Genomic DNA, 13037 nt, shown 5'->3' with positions numbered 1-13037 from the left:
CCAAGGTTAGTGCAGTTCATCCAGGATGGCACATCAAATGCGAGCTGTGGCAAAAAGGTTTTGCTGTGTCTGTCAGCTAGTGTCCAGAGCATGGAGGCGCTACCAGGAGACAGGCCAGTACATCAGGAGACGGAGGAGGCCCGTAGGAGGGCAAAAACCCAGCAGCAGGACCGCTACCTCCGCCTTTGTGCAAGGAGGTGCACTGCCAGAGCCCTGCAAAATGACCTCCAGCAGGCCACAAATGTGCATGTGTCTGCTCAAACGGTCAGAAACAGACTCCATGAGGGTGGTATGAGGGCCCGACGTCCACAGGTGGGGGTTGTGCTTGCCACTTGTGTGGGTGTAGACTCCGTCTCATGCAACCCACTAGAGTTGAGAGCACCGCCAGCATTCAAAAGTGACCAAAACATCATCAGGATGCATAGGAACTGAGAAAGTTGTCTGTGCGTCACCACCTGCAGAATCACTCCTTTTTGGGGGTGTCTTGCTAATTGCCTATAATTTCCACCTTTTGTCTATTTCCATTTGCACACACAGCATGGTGAAATTTATTGTCAATCAGTGTTGCTTCCTAAGTGGACAGTTTGATTTCACAGAAGTGTGATTGACTTGGAGTTACATTGTGTTGTTTAAGTGTTCCCTTTATTTTTGAGCAGTGTATATATATAATATATATATATATATATATATATAATATATAATATATATATATATATATATTTCTGCACTTTCTTATATCTCCTAGATATAGGACAGACACTTCAAAATATTATTCCTTATTATTTTTATTTTTGACTGTCTATTTTTGCCATTTATGAATATGTTATTTAATGCTTTCTATGGTATTTGGTAAACTGAGTGTTATATATTATTATTATATTATCTTATCACTACTGATTTCAGCCAACTTTGGATGACTGCATTGTTGAATGGAATGTTGGCATATTGGCAGCTAATTTGAAAAAGTATGTAATCATTCCTCTAAAACTGTCTGCCTAGCTAGCTAACAAACATACAGTGCAGATACATTCTTCAAATTCATTATTTTACACAGTATCTTATCACAGCTCTGGCAAACAATGGTTGACCAACTCCCTGACCAAAATGGCTGACCCTTTATCCCATCATAAGAAGGTTCTTGTCCATTCTAGTATTCTGATTCCTAATTCTATGGGGGCGACCTCCAGGCTAGGTTGAAGATGACAAAGGTTAAGACAACGGGATTCTAATATCCCATAACTCTTTGCAAACATGGGACCAGCTTTGTGGGTCCCCAGAGCCTTCTCCCCTACCCCCACCGCCCCTGAGGCTGTGGGGTGTGTGTGGTACTCCAGTGCTCATGATGCAACATGATCACAATGATCTAACTTCCTCTCCTCTCCTTCATCTAAAAATAACTTAACTTGTCCCAAGAGGGCTTGAAGAGAGAAGTATCAAGACTCAATAGGTAGGTAGAGGATWGATTTGATCTGCGCACTAGGTTAAGAGGTGTAACTTGCTTGCAGATCCACCACTAGATGGGGGTAGCGTACAAGGGAATTCAACATGCTATGACACATTTGAAAATGTATTTGAAAAAAATACCTCATCCTAATCTGGCTATAGATAACCCCATAAGAGSTCTTGTATTTCTAGTCATATAGATTTATTGATTTATTTTACCTTTATTTAACTAGGCAAGTTAGTTAATAAGAACAAATTCTTATTTTCAATGACAGCCTAGGAACAYTGGGTTAACTGCCTTGTTCAGGGGCAGAACGYCAGATTTTTACCTTGTCAGCTCGGTGATTTGATCTTGCAACTGAATCTTGCYATTCAAGTAATAAAAGCTTAATAAATTAGTTGGTTTATTTGAATCAGCTGTGTAGTGCTAGGGGGCAAAAATCAAAACACGCACCCAGGGGGTGCCCCAGGACAGAGTTGGGGAACCCTGCTATAGATAACCACATGAGAGCTCTTGTATTTCACACGTCAAGACAGAATCTGAGTTCAACATTTTTCCCYAGGCACTACCAAGCCCATACATGTCCCCTCCCACTCCCATGCTTAACTGCTCTAGGCCTACTCCACATTCATCACAGACAGAAGAAGGAGGAAGATGGAAGCTTTTCAAGTGTGCTGCTCCATAAACAATAGTAAGTCTAAACCTGACAAGAGACGCACATCTAAGAGCCATATGCATGCCCCCCCCCCAACTCATATACACTATAGAAACATTTAGATGACTCCGACAGAGAGCTGCCTCGCTTCTAGTTCTTATGGAAAGTTTGCAACAAGCATTTTTCTACACCCGCAATAACATCTGCTAAACATGTGTATGTGACCAATCAAATTTGATTTGATATATACATATATCTTACTCACACAGTAAACACAGTGGTTGTTATATACTGTTAAATAGCGTTGACTCTAGTGAAATAGTGAAAATATTCTAACAGGAAACAGTAGGCTTACCTACATTCCATTTTTTTCTGCGGTTTACAATGTTTGTTGACATTGTGTGATGCACGACTCGAATATAAAAACAACATTCTGTATGGATGGGGAAGTGTTCCTGTTATCGGTCATGCCTGCCTTGACATTTTCAGTAGGAGAATCCAAATAGTACATCAATAACAGTCAAAATATTAATTTTATCCCATGTTTGGTACATCTTATTTATAAATGGCTGGTTAAAACTCTAATTAATAATAGCTTCAAATTAGTGACGTGTCCATATTTCACTCTGTTTTGCGCAATGTCTTTGGAGTGACAATCAAGGCCATACTTGATGCTTCACTGATGTCAGGAAGAGTGTTAGACAGTTCTTCAATATACAGGTCAGTATGTGAACCTATACTGAGGCTTCTCTCTGTGCCAAAGTAAAAGGTTTCATTCAGCAACACTGATTAATGGCTTTGCATATTGCTTTTCCCAATACGCATGCAACATGACAAACTATGCAAGTTGGTGAGAGACATAAGTGTCATTCATGCAACCTGAATCCCTTTTTGGTTTTCCAAATAGCACCCTATTCCCTACTTTTGACCAGAGCCCATAGGTAGTAGTGCACTATATAGGGTATAGGGTGCCATTTGGGAAGCTAACCAGGATCTCTTGGCAGTGGGCCATATCTTTTTCTAAGACTTTATGACAAGGTATTTCTCAGCTATTGTTCAGAGTTCAGTGCCATTAATCTGTCAGGATCAGTAGCTATGAAGCCGTTACCAGGAAATGGGACAACTCAAGCCAACTTTGTGTCCACTGTTTTGTATTTGTTCCCAGATGACTGTTTTAACTATGGCAAGTGATTATGAAACAAACGGTTGTGTTTCACAAGGAAAAGAAAGTGAGGGTTGCGTCAAACTTTTAGAAAATGACCGAAACAATGTGAGTAAATTCTTTTCGCAAGAAAATAATGTTTATAACATCTCCTTGGCATTTGAACAACTCACTCTTAAGCTATCTCCTCTCCTGCCATGCTGGGTGGCAACAGAAAAGGGTGTGAGGGTTTTGTTCAACAAAGTGAGGCCACAGTGTAGCATTAGTATCCTCACTTGCAGGACCATAACACCAAAAAACACTGACAAGAAAAATAACCRKGAGGACAAACAAAACAGYAAGGGCAGGCTGTTGATATGCCTCATTTGGCTGTTATGGGACGCACCCTATTCCCTTTGTAGCTCACTACTTTTGGCCAGGGCACATATGGAATAGGGTGCCCTATTTGGGACACGGTTGTGAAAGTGTTGGTTGTGAAAGTGACTTGAGCATCACTGAACAACGCTATCAGATGACATGTCCACTCAGGGCTGACGCTTTCCCATCAATCAGGGATTCATGAAAATCGGAACAATTCTTGRCTGGCAGGGAAACTTTATTTTTTATAGTTGAACAGCAAAAAATGTTTTGGTTGAATTATTTGATCTTAAAAATGAAGTTTAGCGAGACAAGGGTGTTGCCCCTCTTTTGGAATTTTATAAATATTTTCAATATTATTCATTTCCATGTTGGCTTTATGCCRAGATATGTCTGGAGCAAAGGATCCCAATTTCAAACTCTCCCCAAAAGGTTTTATAATTCTAAAACCTGGCAATAATTAATATTGCCTGAAAAGGGATCTTATTTAGTTTCTTGCAATAGCCCTCGCTGACTTTAAAGAATATTTATCTCAAAACTGTGATTCCTTTAAAAAATTGGCCGTAAATTTGGTGAACTCCGTCAGATTTGTCTGAAATCCTAAATGAATATTAATGTCCTCATTACATATAGTGCAACAAGACAATTCATGGTCTGGAAAGTTCTCTACTTTTGATAGACTTAAATAATCAATATTGAAATCACCCTGGTCACATCCATAAACTGTCAACTCCATCTCCCTGATAGGATATTCATTTTGTTTCAAATATATTTATTTTAATTATGTTTTAGAGTCATAAGCAACTGAGGGAAAACAAAATTGCTACTTTGTAAACCACTTGAATGAAGAAGAAAAATGACATTTTTTGCCAACTCCGTAAAACCTCAAATCCGSCAGATTTTTATTGGAGATTTTCAAATTAATAATTTTCTATATTTGACAAATGTTTGTATAGAACTTATATTGATAGAGGAAAAAAATATGTCTTTTTTGTTTGTTGTTGTCAACTCCACCAGTGGCTTGTCAACTCCTTCACAGATGGCTTGTCACCTCCTTCACAGATGGCTTGTCAACTCCTTCACAGATGGCTATCCCCCTTAAGATACATTTTTTGGGGGCAATATTCTGAAAAATATATGTAATCACTGATCTGCAACATACAGTTTGCTTAAACTGTTGAAGTATTTGCTGCACTAGATCCTTTCTAAAGGATAATGTTTGCTTTATAAATGTTGTTTAAAGTTCAGATTTTTTTTTTAACTAACAAAATTAATCCTGGAGCATTATATAGCGCTTTACAATAAATACATTTTTTATTTTTTTTTATAATATAATGTTAGAATTTCTAAAAATCCCAGTTTTTTTTTAAAAGGTTTTAAATCCCAATAGAATCGTATTTCAGCTGGAAAGAGGAGATGAGAGGCCAAACACTGAAGAAGATATGATTTAAGGCCATGCTGACAGAGGCTCTTTAATGTCAGAGTTAAGACTCATAGGTGTTGCGTCTCAAATGGCAACCTAAACACTTAAAGTGCACTACCTATAGCTCTGCTAAACGCATGCTAAACGCTATAAAGTGCACTACCTATAGCTCTGCTAAACGCATGCTAAACGCTATAAAGTGCACTACCTATAGCTCTGCTAAACGCATGCTAAAACGCTATAAAGTGCACTACCTATAGCTCTGCTAAACGCATGAGATTGTCACAGCTGTCAGAACATAATATGTCCAGAGGGGAAATTATTTGTGAGCACAAAACCCCTCTTTTACAACGATATATAATTCCTGTCACTAAATCCCTACATGACTCTAAAAGTAGAATAGGTTGAGTTTATAGAGAGAAATTGTAATTCAATATTTCTACATTCTGGCATATATCTGTGCATTCCTGCTTTTCCATCTCGACTTACCCCCACACCAGGGTGTCGCCAGCGTTTTATATACAAACAAATTCACATAGAAATGTGAGTTATAGATCTGTCATTGTTATTGGGGCGCAGGTAGCCTAGTGTTTAGAGCGTTGGACTAGATAACCAAAAGGTTGCAAGATTGAATCCCTGAGCTGACAGGGTAAAAATCTGTTGTTCTGCCCCTGAACAAGGTGGTTAGTGAGTTTATTTTTATTTTTACAGGGACAGTGCACATATATCAACGTTTCAGTAAAAGTTACGGTTTTAGCCAGCCGGCTAATTTTCAACCGCAGTCCCCGGGCAGGTTATTAAAAACAATTACAATACAGACAATCATTGAGCAGAGAGCACACGCAGAGCAACATAGGACAAGCAAGACACAGCATGCAGACAGAGCAACATAGAACAAAAAGCAGCAAGACAAAATCCATAAAAGCAACAAAGTGTTTCCATACCTCACAAGCTACAGACAACAGACAACATGGAAAGCGYCAATACACAGCTAGGGATTGTGTTCACAAATCTGATTGACCTTTAGCCATGTCTTCATGTTTTTTGAGAAAGTGTGATAGGTGGTGCAGTTATGTGTGTCTGATGGCAGTGTATTCCAGACATGGGAAGCTCTCACAGAGAAAGCGGATTTACTAAAGGTGCTTTTCCTTAAGGGAACTATACAGTCACCTCTCATGGCYGACCTTGTGGATCTGCTYCCATAMGTTTGGGTTTTCTGTTTAACAAAAATACTGAGTGGAGGGGGAGCCAGGCCATTTAGGATCTTGAATACAAGACATGCYTCGGTGTATTGCACAAGATRTTCCCAACTCATGAGCTCAMGCTTTCTGAGGATGTAACAGTGATGATGGCTATTGGGCTTCCTATCAAGCACTTTGAGAGCCTGTTTGTAGACAGACTGAATGGGTTTTAATGTTGTACAYCAAGCTTGGGGCCAACTAGTCAAGCAGTATGTTAAGTGAGGGAGTATCATTGATTTGAAGTACACTTTTGCTACCTCTGTAGTCAAACAATTTCATATAAATCGGAAATTAGCRAGGTTGAATTTGGTTATTTGAATTACCTTTTTCACCTGCTTTTTAAAAGAGAGGTTGGAATCAAGTATGATGCCAAGGTACTTAAAATCAGATACCACCTGGAGCTTCTCCCCTGACACATASACATCTGGCTCAGTAGCATCAGTTGCCCTCTTTGTGAAGAACATGCAGACAGTTTTATTCACATTGAGATGTAAACATGAGTCACTGAGCCACTTTGTAACCTGGGCCATTACAGTAGTGAGCCACTTTGTAACCTGGACCATTACAGTAGTGAGTCACTGAGCCACTTTGTAACCTGGACCATTACAGTAGTGAGTCACTGAGCCACTTTGTAACCTGGACCATTACAGTAGTGAGTTCTTGTGCAGCTTGTTGTTTGGTCTTTGCATGCACATATATCACTGTATCATCTGCATACATTGGAACTTCAGACCCAGTGCAGACAGAAGGCAAATCATTAATGTACAGGCTGAACAGGAGCGGCCCCAGTATTGACCCTTGGGGCATGCCCACATCATAGCTAATAGTGGGCGACAGCTCATTGCTCACTCTGACACACTGAGTTCTGCCTTCAAGGTATGATTTCATCCATCTCAAGGCATCGGGGGAAAAGTTGAACTTGGACAATTTTGTSATGAGAATCTRATGGTTAACAGTATCAAAAMCKTTCCTTAGGTCCAGAAACACAGCCCCAACAACGCCTCCTTTGTCCATCTTGGACTTCACATTTTCCAGAAGAAAGCAGTTGGCTGTTTCTGTGGAGTGTTTCGCTCTGAAGCCAAACTGCATYGAGTGTAATGTGAAGGGGCTGTTGTTGAGGTGGGCAATCAGTTGTTCTGCTACACACTTTTCAGCAACCTTCGACACCACAGGTAGTATACTAATGGGCCTGTAGTTACTCACGTCAGCAGGGTCACTCGATTTAAAGATGGACGTTATTATGGCCGACTTCCATACCCTTGGAAACACCCCCAGACCAATAGATGTGTTGGTGACCTTAGTAATGGGGCCAATGAGTGACTCTTTGTAGTTTTTAAGAAAGGTAGAGTCCAMCCCAAACACATCTTTGGCTTTAGAGTTCTTTAGTGAGCTAATCACCTTGTRCACCTTTGACTCAGAAACCTSCCTTATGATGAAGACAGGTTGAGRYTCATTRACTAGCACTGAGCCCAAGAAACKAGTGGAGGGGTTCTGTGTCAGTACCCTGACAGAGTCAATAAAYTAGGAATTGAAGGCTATTGCTATTTCYACTGCATCCTGTGTTAGATTGTTATTCACCATGATTTCTAGTCTTTTTGCAGTGTTACTATGGTCTTTCCCTGTTAACTTTTTTAGATTCTCCCAGATCAYTTTAGAATTTCCCTTTGCTTCACCAATTATGTTAATAAAAAAGTTTGCCTTGGCCTGTCTGATTTCTTTCATCACCTTATTTCTCAACGTGGCTTTTGGGTTAACCCACTGTTCCTAGGCTGTCATTGAAAATAAGAATTTGTTCTTAACTGACTTGCCTAGTTAAATAAWMTTTTTTTTTTTTTTTTAATCGAAAGCAAGTCTAGGAAGTGGCATGTCTGTTCTATGTGTGCTATTTCTATGTTTCCCATTCTTAAGTTTTGTTTTTGGGACTTTTATTTTCGGTTTTGTACACCAGCTTCAAACAGCTGAAAATACAAAATMTTTGGTTATGGACAAATATTTTTCACAGACATTTAGATGATTACAGTGGAGGCTGGTGTGATGAGCAACAAGAGGACGGGCTCATTGTAATGGCTGGAAAAGGAGTAATTGGAGTCAAACGTGATTTCCATTTGTTTGATATGTTTGATACCGTTCCATTCATTCCATTCCAGCCATTACAATGAGCCCGTCCTCCTATTGGTCCTCCCACCAGCCTCCTCTGAAGGTTTTTCTACACTATACTTGCTTGTTATGTTTTGTCACATAATCTGAAAATTAGGTGAACTATTAGAATTTTAGCAACCAGGAAATGGCAGAGTCGATTTCTGCATAGAGCAAATTTATTGTGTTTCCATCAGGAGTGTGACACTAAAGACTTGTGTCGAGCGTTAAAAACTGTTGCTTTGTGAGAAGGGGTTGAAGTTCACAGTAAAGCCAATGTTATGAAAATGACAGCTGAAAAATACCCAGGGCCTTGCCTTGGCTTCAAGTCAGAGCAGGTCCGSCAGAGCCCTACCCCAGRGAGACACGGGTGCTGGCTCAGAAAAGTCTGAGCCTTTTGGGTCGAACACTGGGTAAATCATCAGTGGAAATGCACCAAAATGTGTGTAGCATGTTATTGCAACCTATACTTTCTTATGGATAGTAATTTTGTATATTTGTATTATGTTGTTTTTGTAAATTGTGTATATGCAGGGCTCCCTTGTAAAATAGACCTTTGTCTATTTTACAAGGAAAGGAAAGGTGGAAAGAAATCTCTGTATTAATGATTTGTGATCATGTTGTATGAGGTTGCAGATTGTATGGTCTGAGCACTGTCTACAGACCATTCTAATCATACAGTACCTGGCTCTAGCAGTCTTCCCAGAAAAAAACATTGTTTTACAATGGAGAGGTTTGGTCAGGCTCACTATCTTGGCAATTCTCAGATAGGAATGTTAATGGGCTTTCCTYGCTTGATAAAGGAAGCCATGACTTTATCTGTTGGGAGTAAAAAGTGTGGACTACCGCTGACAATAAAACCAGTTAAAGGAGAAGCAAAAAACAATGACCTTTGACACTGTTGCTACCATTTAATAGAAGAGAGTAGTAGAGAAGAGTCTCTCAGGTTACTGACAAAAATGATCTGCGGTTACACCAGACAATATGATTGCTGATCTGCTCCCTGAGTTACATGCATGTTCTACTGCATCTCCTGAGTCACACATCTTTTTCTATGACAATTAGCCTAAAGCTAATTAATTAGCGAAGGGCCAGGCTCGTTTTATAGCAAGTTTCAACAGAGGCTTTTTGGGTAGATTTTGTAGACCTGTCAATAAAAAATTATAATAAGTAGCCAAGTTTGAGTCTAATATTTCATCCATTTAATAGTTTGAGTTATAGACTTGCGTTTTGTAAATAATGCTTCCACATTTGGCCATGAATCAAGAACACATTATGTAAGAGATAAGAACAGATACTTATCACAGGTGAGCCCTTTCATCTTAGACTTGATCGGTAAAGCTATTGCGAGAGCTTTGGAACAAAAGATGATTCTGAGATAATTGGCTTTAAAGTTCCCGAACCTTCTTCGGTTTGAACGGTGACAGCAATGTTAACAACATGAATTGGGYTTATTTAGTGTACTATATAGGTAGAGAACGTTGAACAGAACAAGTCTATGTCAATAACTACATATAGACAATAATGCAGATATAGTATACCATATAGTTCCTAACTCTCAATTGGTAAATGAAAATGATTTCACAACTATGAGAAACTGAATTAACTGTACTGTTCGATTGGTCCTTTCAGTTCAATGTCTAAGATATTGCCCTATTTAAAGAGAAGTAAACAGTGCGAACCCGAAAGTATAACCGTCCTTCAGTTGGAGATTGCCCAGATTTATCAAGAACCCATATCTATTTTGGCAAGTTTTCTAAACAACGCTCCATGTGTCAATCAATTTTCTGCTTACCCAATAAAAATCATACTTRAATAAAAAAATAGTAAAAGTCAAGAGTACCTCAGGTGCACAGGGGTGTGACACGTCAGGTAATACAATCTAAGCTCTGTCTGTTTGGCGCTAACTACATAAGAGCACGTTCCCTTGCACACCCAGCAGAACCAAGGAAACAGCAGCTAACTGAAGACATCCTATCTCCTTCAGAGTTCTGTGAGTAGTACTGATAGCTGTCTTTGTACAGGATAGCCTTCTAGAATGCAAGGATTACTACTTTTGTGTCACTGTCATATGAAAAGCATATGATTTTTGCATAGTTTTGAATGTTATAGATTTTGTGTATTATCATCAGTGAAATATGTATTATTCACTTTTTTTTTGCGTGCAAAAAGTTTAACAAGATATTTTGAGTTGATATAGGCGGTATACATTTGGACGTATTACTATTTTCTATATAATTATACATCTGGACTGAAAAGTGTGCATATTTAGTTCACTTTATTTTAAGGTGATTGCTGATGTCCATTAGCAATGGAATACAAATGTTACCATATAGCCTGGGTAAAACTACAAAACAACTTGAAAGTGGATGGCTTGGGGCAGTAAGATGTGYGAAGTTGCTGGAGGCAGAGAGACATTGATAAAGGTTTATGGCTATTCCTGTATTGCTGCAGGGTTTGATTCCACTCTGCACCGCCAGGATCTCTTCACAGAGCCACGACCACACATCCAGCCATGCGGTTCAACGTAATGTTCATTCTAATCCTAGCCTGTCTATGCGTCACGCTGGCCCAAGGTACGTTTAGTATAAATAGGATTTAACATGGGTTGGGTATCGGTTAATTAAGCGCTATGTGACAAGTGCTGATGTAAAACGGGCTTTTGTACAATATTTTTTATTAATTGARGAGTTGTTGTTCATGGATTTGACATTCATAACATGCACTGTTACACAGGAAAAATACAGGAAAAATACAGATACAAGGATTATGATACTAKCAACTGACCTCTGTTCTCAGAGAGATAAGCCAGCCTCACCCTGTTTTTATTTGATCACTGATTTTCYGATAGCGTTTCAGTCGGTGGTGTTGTTAGCTTTACTTTACTGATAGTAACATATGGGTCAAAGGCTGTCAGCCATATCTACATGCTCTTCTTCATTGATGCTGAATCYAACCTGTGCACTTCCAACCTGAAACAGTCAAAGACAAAAAGAAGGTCTTCACTCTTAGAATTAAGGTTGAGAGCGGGGGAAAAAATCGATTTATTCAATTTTGAACCAAATGTAAAAAAAAATAAAAAATAAAATAAAATGGAATACACTGATTAATTTCTGTGCAGAGTTGGGGGCCTTCTCTTATTTCATTCACTATAAAGTACAGATGTTGAGCTGCGATCCTCTCCATGGCCCCCCAGGTTCCTATGAAGACTGCTGTCTGAAGTACGTGCGGAGGGTGAAGAAGACTGCTTTGAGGATGGTGACGAGTTACAGGAGGCAGGAGACAGACGGGGGTTGCAACATCCACGCTATTGTGTAAGTCCTGACTGAGAATAGAGGAGCGTAACCATAGAAAGGCTGCTATATGACTTTAGTAATACAGAACATGTTAAAAGCAAAAAAATAAATAAATYAATGCACCTTTAATGGACGAGACATCCAGCTCTGTGATGCACGGCGGAGGTTCACTCACTTCATGAGYTTCAACTACTAACTGTAAGGCTATAAGCTTCATCGGCGTTCGTGTTTTTCACCCTGAATTTTTATTTCTGTTCCTGTCCGCGCCAGGTTCACCATGAAGAGAGGCAGGTTGTTCTGTGCTGACCCCAGAGAGAAGTGGGTGAATGAACTGATGCTGAAGGTTGAAACCAAGAAGAGTAAAAAGGTGAGAATTTCTAACATCACAACTGGATTTATTTATTCATCGATTTTCATTCATCTTCCTGAAACCAATATATTTGTTTTCCAGCACATGAAGGGGCTAAAGAAGGCGAGAGGCTAGAAGCTCTGCCTTCGAGACCGTGTCGTCTATAACCTTTTACTCTGCCATCCTGCCGTGACGAGTCCTGTTGTAAATCAGTACGATTTTTGATGATGTCTGGTCATTTGAGGGACATTTTTGCTTTTCTACTGCAGAAGGCATCTGCTGCTTTAACAGAGATCTAACTGGCAATGATGCATGTTTTCTGCTACTGTGCAGTTCTGCTATTCCTTTAACAGACACCCATACCTGTTGAAGCCAGCCCAGCCATTCTGTATGGCTGCATTTTACTGTATAGCAATCCTGTCGGAACCTGTGCGTGTGTGTGTGCGTGTGTGTGTGAGTGTGTGTGTGTGCGTGTGTGTGTGTGCGTGTGTGTGTGTGTGTGTGTGTGTGTGTGTGTGAGCATGTGAGTGTGTGAGCGTGTGTTTGTACAGTTTTTTGTGTGTAGGATAAAACCGGTGATGTAAAAAGTACCCAATTGTCATACTTGAGTAAAAGTAAAGATACCTTAATAGAAAATGACTTAAGTAAAAGTGAAAGTCACCCAGTAAATTACTACTTGAGTAAAAATCTAAAACTATTTGGTTTTAAATATACTTAAGTATCAAAAGTAAATGTCATTACTAAAATATACTTAAGTATCAAAAGTAAAAGTAAAATAATAAAACATTCCTTATATTAATTAAGCAAACCGGACGGTATCGTTTTATTGTTTTCTTTTATTTATGGATAGCCAGGGACACACTCCAACACTCAGACATCATTTACAGATAGCCAGGGGCACACTCCAACACTCAGACATCATTTACAAGCAAAGCATGTGTGTTTAGTGAGTCCATCAGATCAGAGGCAGTAGG

At 39.4% G+C, this 13037-nt stretch overlaps 1 protein-coding gene across 1 annotated transcript; it reads left to right on the top strand.

Annotated features, from left to right (window-relative positions):
* The first annotated feature begins 10308 nt into the window (after positions 1-10308).
* On the top strand, positions 10309-12798 carry ccl25a (chemokine (C-C motif) ligand 25a). The gene is made up of 5 exons (XM_024138172.2): positions 10309-10411; positions 10873-10994; positions 11615-11732; positions 11985-12081; positions 12166-12798. The coding sequence occupies exons 2-5, from the start codon at positions 10934-10936 to the stop codon at positions 12196-12198; spliced, it is 309 nt and encodes a 102-aa protein (XP_023993940.1). The 5' UTR covers positions 10309-10411; positions 10873-10933; the 3' UTR covers positions 12199-12798.
* The last annotated feature ends 239 nt before the right edge of the window (positions 12799-13037 follow it).

Source organism: Salvelinus sp. IW2-2015, unplaced genomic scaffold, assembly GCF_002910315.2.
Source record: "Salvelinus sp. IW2-2015 unplaced genomic scaffold, ASM291031v2 Un_scaffold1406, whole genome shotgun sequence".
In the NCBI taxonomy this organism is placed as follows: Eukaryota; Metazoa; Chordata; class Actinopteri; order Salmoniformes; family Salmonidae; genus Salvelinus; species Salvelinus sp. IW2-2015.
The sequence above is the reverse complement of the archived record's forward strand: the minus strand, read 5'-3'. Positions and strand labels throughout refer to the sequence as shown.